The sequence below is a fragment of the Cupressus sempervirens genome, chromosome 1 (assembly GCF_028749045.1).
Source record: "Cupressus sempervirens isolate cs-2001-9-10 chromosome 1, ASM2874904v1, whole genome shotgun sequence".
NCBI classification, from domain to species: Eukaryota; Viridiplantae; Streptophyta; class Pinopsida; order Cupressales; family Cupressaceae; genus Cupressus; species Cupressus sempervirens.
The window spans coordinates 270,477,620-270,487,734 of NC_143118.1; the positions used below are offsets into that span (position 1 = coordinate 270,477,620).

At 29.3% G+C, this 10,115-nt stretch overlaps 1 protein-coding gene across 1 annotated transcript; it reads right to left on the bottom strand.

The window, feature by feature from the left end:
* Window positions 1-2,967: 2,967 nt before the first annotated feature.
* LOC149577158 (alpha pinene synthase, chloroplastic-like) lies at window positions 2,968-7,928 on the bottom strand. Its single transcript, XM_089822525.1, has 10 exons — window positions 7,652-7,928; window positions 7,360-7,559; window positions 7,125-7,210; window positions 6,701-6,915; window positions 6,523-6,620; window positions 6,326-6,418; window positions 4,672-4,887; window positions 4,258-4,396; window positions 3,439-3,687; window positions 2,968-3,313 (listed from the first exon to the last, which is right to left on the bottom strand). The coding sequence occupies exons 1-10, from the start codon at window positions 7,892-7,894 to the stop codon at window positions 3,017-3,019; spliced, it is 1,836 nt and encodes a 611-aa protein (XP_089678651.1). The 5' UTR covers window positions 7,895-7,928; the 3' UTR covers window positions 2,968-3,016.
* Between the last annotated feature and the right edge of the window lie 2,187 nt (window positions 7,929-10,115).

Genomic DNA, 10,115 nt, shown 5'->3' on the forward strand with positions numbered 1-10,115 from the left:
TGTTATTATTATTTTATTTATTGTAATGATTATTAATATTAATAAATTAATATAAATAAAAATATATTATTTTATTGATATTTTGATAATTTTTATTATTAATGATTTAATAACAACTTTAAAATAATAATAATATATAATTAAAAGGTTGTTGTAAATATATGTTATAAAATTTTTAATTGAATTAATAGTGTATTTTCATAATTATATTTTTAGAGAAAATGTTTGCTATTGAAATCTGTTGAGCATTTGAGGTTCTTTTAGACTCAAAGAGCTTAGCAAATCTAAGACTTGAATAAATGAAAATGTGATCCTTGATTGTAATCAAAGACCCTATCAATTGTAATACTTGAAAAAAATGAAAAATGAAAACTTGAAAGCCAATAGTGAAATTTGAGCTTTTGTGTTTTGAAAACCTAACGAGTTATGAAAGTTACATTGTTATGTACTTTATGTGATGTGGTGTTTACTAGTGTTGGGTTCATGTTTGACTTAGTACATTGACCAATCAGGATGCGTACTAGAGGCTTGGGGGTTTTTGTTCTATGATGATGTTATGAATATGATCTTTTATACCTGACCATGGTGATGTGTCACATGTTTTCTACGATGAGATTGGGTCAATGCTTGTTAGTGCTTTCTAGTTGCTTGTATAGAATATAGATGAATGGTATGATTTTTTTCTTGGTGTAACCTTTGAGTTTTGATAAATTATCTTTCGGTGCTTTCCAATTGCTTGTATAGGACTAAGGTGATGATTTTGATTTATCTTTAGGTGATTTCCATTTGCTTGTAAAGGACTAAGGTGAATATTGTGCTTTATTTGTAGGTGCTTTCCAGTTTCTTGCAAAAGACTAAGGTGAAAATTGTAATTCTATGAATTGTACTTTTGATGAGCTTAGGGTAGGTAATCTAAGTGTACATTGGGAAGTGTCTTGCAATGGAGGCCAGAGCCCTAAAGAGGTTGCTTGGGTAACCCATTGTAAGTTATTTTAATAAAAGATAACATTTCATTAAATGAGAGTAAAATGAATTAATAAGAGCCATTATTTTCTATCTTGAGTGCTAGTACTTTCTAGGAATGGAATAGAGATGATGCTTTGTTGTATCCTTGCTTTATTAGTATGCCTTATCTATACAAAAGTTTACTGGTGCTGTGTAGAGACACTAGGGGGTCAAAGTCCAAAGAGGCTCCTAGGATAACCTTAGAGTTGGCTCATGTGATGACACTTTCCCACTTGCATAGTAGATTTCCTATGTGTCTTTGTTGCCTCTAGGTTTAGTTGTTACTTGTATCTTAGTACCTTTGAGATAGATTGCTATCAGGATTTCCTTGACCTAGATGTTGGTTATGACTTGAGGATTGAAATTCATTTGGTGTTGGTTATGACTTGAGGATTGAAATTCGTTTGGGACTTGAGACTATCTCCTCAGCATAGTGGTAGTGGGCCATTTAGGTTCCATGAGGTTGGGTGGTAGTATTTCTTATACCATTAAGATTCAACCATTGGAAAGGATGAAATATCAACATATATGTCTTCTTGATGCATTTTTCTGTTGCACCAGTTGCTCCATATTTAGTGAATCTTCACCACCCAAGCCTACACTTGTACTGGTAACTATACTTGAGCTTTGCTTCCCTTGACTTGGTCTTGGATCCTCTGTTGGCTGCTCAATCTGATCACCTGCTAGAAAATCTCTAGACCTTCTAAATACCTATTCCTCTATGAACTTGATATCACGTCTAACAATAATTCTCCTAGTCCTAGGGATAAAAATCCTATATACCTTTGATCTTTCATTGTACCAAACAAGGTAACCTCTCTCTGCAGTCTAATCTAACTTTGTATGTGTATCATTTGGAATATGACAATATACAAAACTCCCAAATATCTTGAAGTTACCAATATATGGCTTCTTTACTATGAAAGCTTCTTCTGGTGTTGTCTTCCCTAGCACGTTGTGTGGAACCCTATTCTAAATGTAAACTGGTGTACTGCATGCCTCTACCCATAAGTAATGGGGTATGTCCTAGTCATGTAGCATAGCCCTTGCTGCCTCTGATATAGAATGGTTTTTCCTCTCAAAAACTCTATTCTATTGTGGATTGTATTTTATGATGGATGGTTGTACTTCGTTATATTGTATTTGATTATCAAAGATCTTATGTGTTGATGTATTGTATTCATGATGTATATTCTTTGAGCTTTTCATACCTTGTGAATTGTACAAGGGATGATTATAGATTCTGATTATTGCCAAGTGGCATCTTAAATATTTGTATATTATTTAATTGGATTCGTACTCCTAGTTATTCTAAAATGTGGAACTATTCTGTATCAGATATAGTATTAATAAAACTTATTTTTATAAATGTGATTCAATGTCATGGAACCCTTAGGAGATGTAATATATTTTGATTGTTGTATGTATGTGAATGATTGCTTCCACTATATTATATTTGTTGTTGTTTAATTTTTATCTTTCAAAAAAAAAAAAAAAAATTGGTAAACTTAGTGAAACTTTAGGTTAATTTATTTTGGGTTCCCTAGAGGGATGTTACACTAGTCCTTCCTTTTCATTTTGGCCAAGCATCGGATCATAGCCACCTTGATACTAATATAGAATAAAAAAAGTTTAAAAGTAAAAATATTTATGTGCTCAAATATTAAATTAGAAATTCATTGTAGTTCTATTTCAATATGTCCTTACATCCAATGTATTGGTTTTATAAAGCCATTATTAGATATCAGCTTAATAACTATAAGTTATTAAATGTAAACGTTGTTATCCTAATATTTTTTCATGGATGAGCCCCTGGATTTAGATAAAAATATAACAAAATTTTTTTAAAACTTGAGTCATATCTAAATGTAATGCCCTAAAATATTTTAGCCAAAATACATGTGCACTGTAATTTATTTTATATACCTGAGTTTTTTTCTTTGAAAATGTTGAACATTGAGGTGCTAAAATATAAAATTGGGATATTAATATTAATTCTCATATTTTTTAACTACATTGCCATAGGTTCAAAGAGGATTTGAATGACTAGATCTTTGATGTCTTTATTAGAATGAGTAAATCCATCTCTCTCTTTATAGAGGAGTTGGTAACTTCTTCCAATATTGTAGGCATAGTCCTTGCTTATAGTTGGAACATTATCAGGCTTCAAATACTCCCAATCTAATTGCTTGAGTTTTTTTTGCAATAATTCTTTAAGGTGATCCAAAGCTTCTTCCTCTGTAGATTCTGGGTGGTCTTTAATATAACATGATATTCCCGATACTAATTCTCCACGATTTGCCTCGGCCTTCAAAATAAAGATTCAAAATTATAATAAAAATTAGTTGGACTTAAAATAAACTAAATTCAATTTACATGTATATTTTTGTGAAAATATAAATATAAAGTTATGTAAAGAAAATGATTACATACCTTGAAGGTTCTAGTGTCACCTTTTAGTCTAAGGGATAGGGATAAAAGTTCATTGAACTTTGATGGATAGTCTATTTCTTGAATGATGTTATCTGAAAGAACTGCATCTAATGTTAATATAGGTTGCAACATGGTTACACGATATGCTGAGCTTGGTATACCATTTTCTAGGTATTCATCTAAAGATGGTATGTAACCATCAGCAAGCCATTGAGCTTCCTTTGTAAGGGCTTCGAGATAATCTTCCCACTGTACAAGAAAAAACATTTATTTAAAATGAACAATATTTTCACACAAAAACATTATATATGAGTTCAAATTTGGAAGATTATTAAGAAAAGTTATTAAAGCATTAAAGTCAAAGTGTAAGATCAATGTTAATTCTATTTTAAAAAGATCAAAGCAATTCAAAAATATATTATATTAAATTTCAATTTTCTACATAAAGAATATTTTATTTAAAATCAAATGCAATATAAATCTTAATAAAAATATAGAAGAAAAATATCAAGCTCTTTCAAAGTTGTATTACTACTATACTATGAGGTCTAATCAAAATAACATATAATAGAAAAATAAAAATAGTAACATTTGTAGGGAAGTTGAGTACTAACATAAAAATTGAGTTTAATAGTTTATAATGACTAGAGATCATTTATTTGGTTTTTAGTATTAAATTTGAAACATGAAAATGTTATGAATATTTGGCAACCTAAAATAAGTTTGATCCAAAATAACTCATTTAATCTCATATGTTATGTGTGGTGTAAGATGAAGTAGGATTTAAACTTGTTATGAGTGATAGGTTCGAATTCATACAGCTTTACGTATGTAAGGGAGGGTATCTCGTTGTTGAGTCTTCTGTGCTGCATCTGCACTTTCATTTACTCCCAAGTAAAATGCCTTATATGTTATTTTAATACTTTCAGGAAATCTTTCTGGAGGAAAAGGATCCCACCTAAATTAAAAGCATTCCAATACAACAAGTTAGTTTATATTAATAAAACACACCCTAGTTTATGCAACTATGAGTAAATACAAAGTAACAAATTAATAGAGAGCTTTAATTTTATATTTACAAATTGCATGAAAATTGTTGAGTAAATATAGTAATTGTTTCTAAACCTCAATTACCTATCATTTTCATTAAAAAATATCAATTTAATCTACTATTATGTTCTTTATATGAAAAAAATGTACATGAATATAAGCCTTTTTGTATACCATACTTACATTTTAATAGCTTCATTGAAGAGTTTTATCTCATCAATAGTACCATAAGTGTCATAAATATCATCTACAAGTGTTGTAAGAGAACAAAGCTTTGCAAAGTCACTTCGATAGACCGAATACTTAGCATCTATAGAGTATGCACAAGCTAAAGCAAAATATTCCACATGACGATGACGAGCAAAGTCCACTTTATCCAAATTCAAATCCTTCCACCATCTAAGCACAAAATTCATACAAATTTTAGTAATTTTGTATATTTAAACCATAAAATAAAATGAACACATAATCTCATTTACAAATGGTAAAGTAGTGTATATAAATTTTCAAATTAAAAAGTGTGCCTAGCTCCCACTTGAAAAACAGAAAATCTTATTGAAAAAAAAGAATTTATAAGCATATATTGTCCAAAATAAAAAGTTTATACAAAAGGATTAAAAGTTAATCTACTGTTTCATAAAGTATTTCAGTCTTGAAGGAAAGTTTTCCATAATGCACAAGTAGCATTTTTCTCTCCTCAATCAATATATGTGTCAACAAAGAAGTCTATTCCCCATCACTTAAAGGTTTAATCTATGATATTTACAATTTCCACCTAGAAACACCTTCTCCTTTAAATTCCAGTCCTACCCATAATGTATACCGCTCATGGAAAAAAGCCATAACCTTTTATAAAGTATAGGAAGTAAAAGGTAAACTAAATTTGGATGGTTTTCCCTCCTTATCCAAGGTGATATCACCAAAAATGTCTTGTTTTATTCCCATAGAAAGAAAGAAAGAAATAAACTTTGGTTGTGATATTGTTCCCTTAATTGTAGAGCTCAAACTAAATCCCACACTTGATAAAGGAAAAAAAGGTTCTCAATCCTCTAGGTGCTAGAAAAAAGGGAAATTTAGGCAAAGGGAAATTTTTCAATATCCTCCATGAAAACAATTTGACTATCTCACCCCATCTCTCTCTTACTATTGGTATCTCAAATTGCAGTTGTGTCAACTATATGGAATTAGGAGCTCCTAAGGTGATACCATGAGGGGCGCTATGAGACATGCTAAGCTTACATCAATGTATGAAATTGTTGCGACTCTTAGAAAGAAATGCGCCCCCCCCCCCCCCCGCCCCCCCGCCACCAAACAAGAATAGAAGACTCATTTGTTATGATCAATGCATCCCTAAACAAGTAAAGGAGACTCACTTAGAGGATTCGACCTAGTATGTGAAGGTTAGTGAGGACAATGTAAAACTCTATTGTAACCACTAAATCTCATTTCCAAAGTCTCCATTTCCATCTCCCGCATCCTATGAGACACATTTATGAAGGAAACAAGAAAGAAAAGAATTTTACATCTTTTGTAATAACAACTCTAGAACATATGACCAAAGATTAGAACTATATCTTTTAAAGTATGTTATGCTTCTAATGATATTCTATTTTTTTTTTGTTTGATTATTAATGTTATAAATATTCTTTATCTTGATCATTCTTATACCAATTTTTAATATATAAAAATAATAGCTTATCACTTGTAATTATTTAGTCACTTGCCCTCTATAACTTTGATTTTTATAATTAACTTACTTTACAATCAACATAATTTCTATCTATTTTCACCTCATTATATGATATCCACTTGTTATTACTTTAATCAATCAACTTACCTTAATATCGATTGAAGCTCTTGTCGATGGACTGATTGCATGATATTGAAGTCCAATTTAGCAAGACTTAGAATTTCTTTATTACCGCTCATCCTGAAAATTAGGGTTAGAAGGTCAGACTTTCTATAACAGAATAAGCCCTAGCTAACCATAAGAGGTAAAAGAAAAAACATATTGAAATAAACCAACGCCATTACTCGGTCCAAGATCTATTTTTGTCATAGATGTCCATGTAATTTCTTGCTTCTACTCTGGGCAAATTTCCATGCCAACCATACTCTAGGTTGTACTTTATCTGCGTGTTAAAATTTTGGATCAGGACCACAATAAGCAAATTTTTCCATAGTCTTGAGAGAGTTAAAACTTTAGTCTCACCTCTTGTGAAAGATGGGAACTGATATTATCTTTTTGTAGAGCTTGATTTAAATATGTTGTTGCAAAGGATTTAGCCTCGTCCATAATATTCTCCTCTGGGAAAGCAATTAAAGAAGCTCTATAAAGATTTATAACACTTCCTATCTTCTCTTCTTTTGATTGAGTTGATGGAGTCAAGAACTGCCCATCATTTCCTTTGAAGTGTCTTAACACATCTGCCATTATATCAAATAAATTTAATCAAAATCAAACATCATGAAAAAAATTAAATTAATATAAATGGATCTTCTTTAGTGATCACAAATTAATGAAGAAATTAAGTTTTGAAAAAATAAGCTAATCTTGACTATCTAACACTTTTAGTCTAAGAAGTAAGATTTAATGTGTGATATTTAATCTTTCAATGTAGACATAATTTGATAACCTGAAGAAACAGGATATCTATTCAAACGAAGAACCCGAAGTCCCAAGGCTGCCATATTCAGATCTTTAGAACAATTGTTCCAATATCTGCTAAGAAATTATTTTATTAATATAACAATCACATAAATTTTAACTGTTGGAAAGCAACATAAGCAAATATACTGGCCAGATACTATTTTGAATGATAATTAACAATGTAGAATAGCATTTTGTTTATTATAAACTTATAAACCAACCTGTAAACATAATCAAGCGCTTGTTTTATTTCATTTTGGAAATGTCTATCTATTGCAAGGCGTTGAACTTTTTCAACCATCACAAGGCGCTCAAAAGCATTCTCTTCACAAGATTTGCCACTTTCTGCTGAGGGCATTTGATTGAACATTTCCTTGACCTCTCCAATAAGCCCCTCCCAATGTTCCATGTAATGAGAAGTCTGTAAGATTGTTATATATGATCATCTTGAAAACTACAAAAAGGAATAAGAGAATATAAAAGAATGACCTAAACTGAAAGAAGATTGCATACATCATATGTCTTCTCTTGGATGGTTTTAATAAGATCTTCATCGTCCCACAAGTTGGGATGATGGTTGCCTGTGCGCCTGATTGGAGCTTCAACGGTGGTGGTGGAAGCCTTAGCAATGAAGGGATTAATCAGCCTCCTCCTACTTAAGCTTTGAATGCTTTTATTGAAAAGCTTGACATTAGGGTTGGGAGGAGATTTAAAGCATGAGCTCAAAACAGAGGGGGAAACAGAGAAAAGAGCCATTGCAAGATCTCTAAATATGCCACTAGAGAACCCTTTGATGGCCTTTTATAACAGGAGATCATGATGAAATCTGTGGAAAACGGGATTTATTATCTTTTCGTTACTCACCAACCGTTTTGACTACGCAAATAGAAGTTCGGTTCACCGAGCAATAACAATACAAGCATATGCACGCAATTTTAGTTTTAATCGAATTGTTATTGAAAGTAAATTATACGGGATAGATTATTTTCAAGTTCAGTTTATATGAATTTTTATAAGTTTTAAATAATAAAAAAATATTTTACTTTAAAAGTATGGATGGAGAATGTTACATTTTATTAGTATTTGTTCATGGGTTAAATAATTATAAATTAATGAAAATGATTTATTTCAAGATTAAATTAATCGGCACATGCATTTAAGATGGATTGTATGAAAGACCAATATTTTAGAAATCACTACCCCAACTCTCTTTTCTTAAATAAATTCATAATATTTGTTTTAATATAATAAAAAAAATACATTCATCTAAATATTTTAACAATTCACTATTCATAAAATATTTTGAAACATTTTTCCTTTCTTTCCATGAATCCAATATTTTCTCTAAAAAAATATTAAAATAACTTTACTATTCATAACAATATTACAAAATACAAATCAAATCCTCATAATTAGATGATATTGTTCATATATAAATAATAATAGATTTTTTAATTCTTATTTTATATTTTAAATATATATTTAGTAAGTTTTATAAATGTAAAAAAAATATTTAAAAAAATTACTCAATATATTATAATTATATCTAACTATTAGGCAAATACTTCATGTTTATGGAATCTAATATGAGTTATATTAAATGAAAGAAATGTAATTGGAAGATATCTTGATCTACTAGGAGGCAACATGTCACAACTATTAGTTTGTAGTAGAAATTTATGAGTTGAAATAATAGCTTCAAAGAAGAATAGTCAATGCAAGATGGAAAATTTTGTCGCTATTTGATCAATTGCAAATCGGATAGTTTAAACAACACATGACACTTTTAGACTAAAATTGAGATACTCTTTTTAATTTAAAGATGACAAATATATCTTATAATATGACAAAAATAAGAATAAAAGCTAGAATCATGCCACATTTTCAACTACCATGCATTTGATTAAACGTCAACCTAACCTCTACCAAAACGTGTTTCTCGCCTGATTTTCTTTTCTTTTAAATCTATGTCCAGGTCCCGTAATGATGTGATGTATCTCTTCTAAATATAGTTAATTTTATGTCCACCACATTATTATCACTTCTTTCCATTTTAGAAAAGATCTGCCAAAATCTAATTTAATAATTTATTTTACAAAATGCTTTGAGATAATATGTTTTCATATATATATATATATAATGTGTTTTCTATACTTTTCATTATTATATGTTTTCATATTAATATTACTATTTCATTCACCTAGAAAAGATCTCTCAAAATCTAGTTTAATAATTTATTTTACAAATTTATTTTTTATATTTTGAAATAATATTATTTTATATATGTGATGTATGCTTTTTATTATCAAAATTTTAAAATTATTTTTAATACTAATTTAATATTTAATATTGTAAAATAATTGTTACAATTTGAAATGATATTTCTTTAATATTATATTGTATAGAAATTATATTGTATTATTAGTATTCAAGTGTGTCTGATTAATCAAATGATTCTCATCCAACATTAAAAATTATTTTTGGTCACTTTCCAAATATATATATTTTTGTTTATAAAGTTAAAATACATATTATCAAATTTTACAAATATTTTTTAATTTACTATATCATTTTGTACATTTAAGTGTATTATACATACTTTCAAATTTTTAATATTATGGAAAGGCTTTAGGGATTTAGATTTTTGTCTTCAATGTGCATTCTGTAATCTTTCCTTTTTTCCCCTTTTGATGATGTTAGATCTTGATTTTTTGCAACATTTTGCAGTCATGCAATACAAGCATTTTAAATGGACATAATGCATTTTGGTTATCTTTTATCCTATTGATCCCATTGGTTTTTTCCAAGAATTATGTTACAATTATCCAATTAAGAACAATTATCTTAGCATTATCCAATAGATGAATCCCTTGATATCTCTTCTTCAAAACCCCACTTCCAAAATTAGAGGACAAATAGCTCACATTTGGTGTAAGATGTATATTTGGTAAGGATTTTTAACATTTGGTGTAAGACA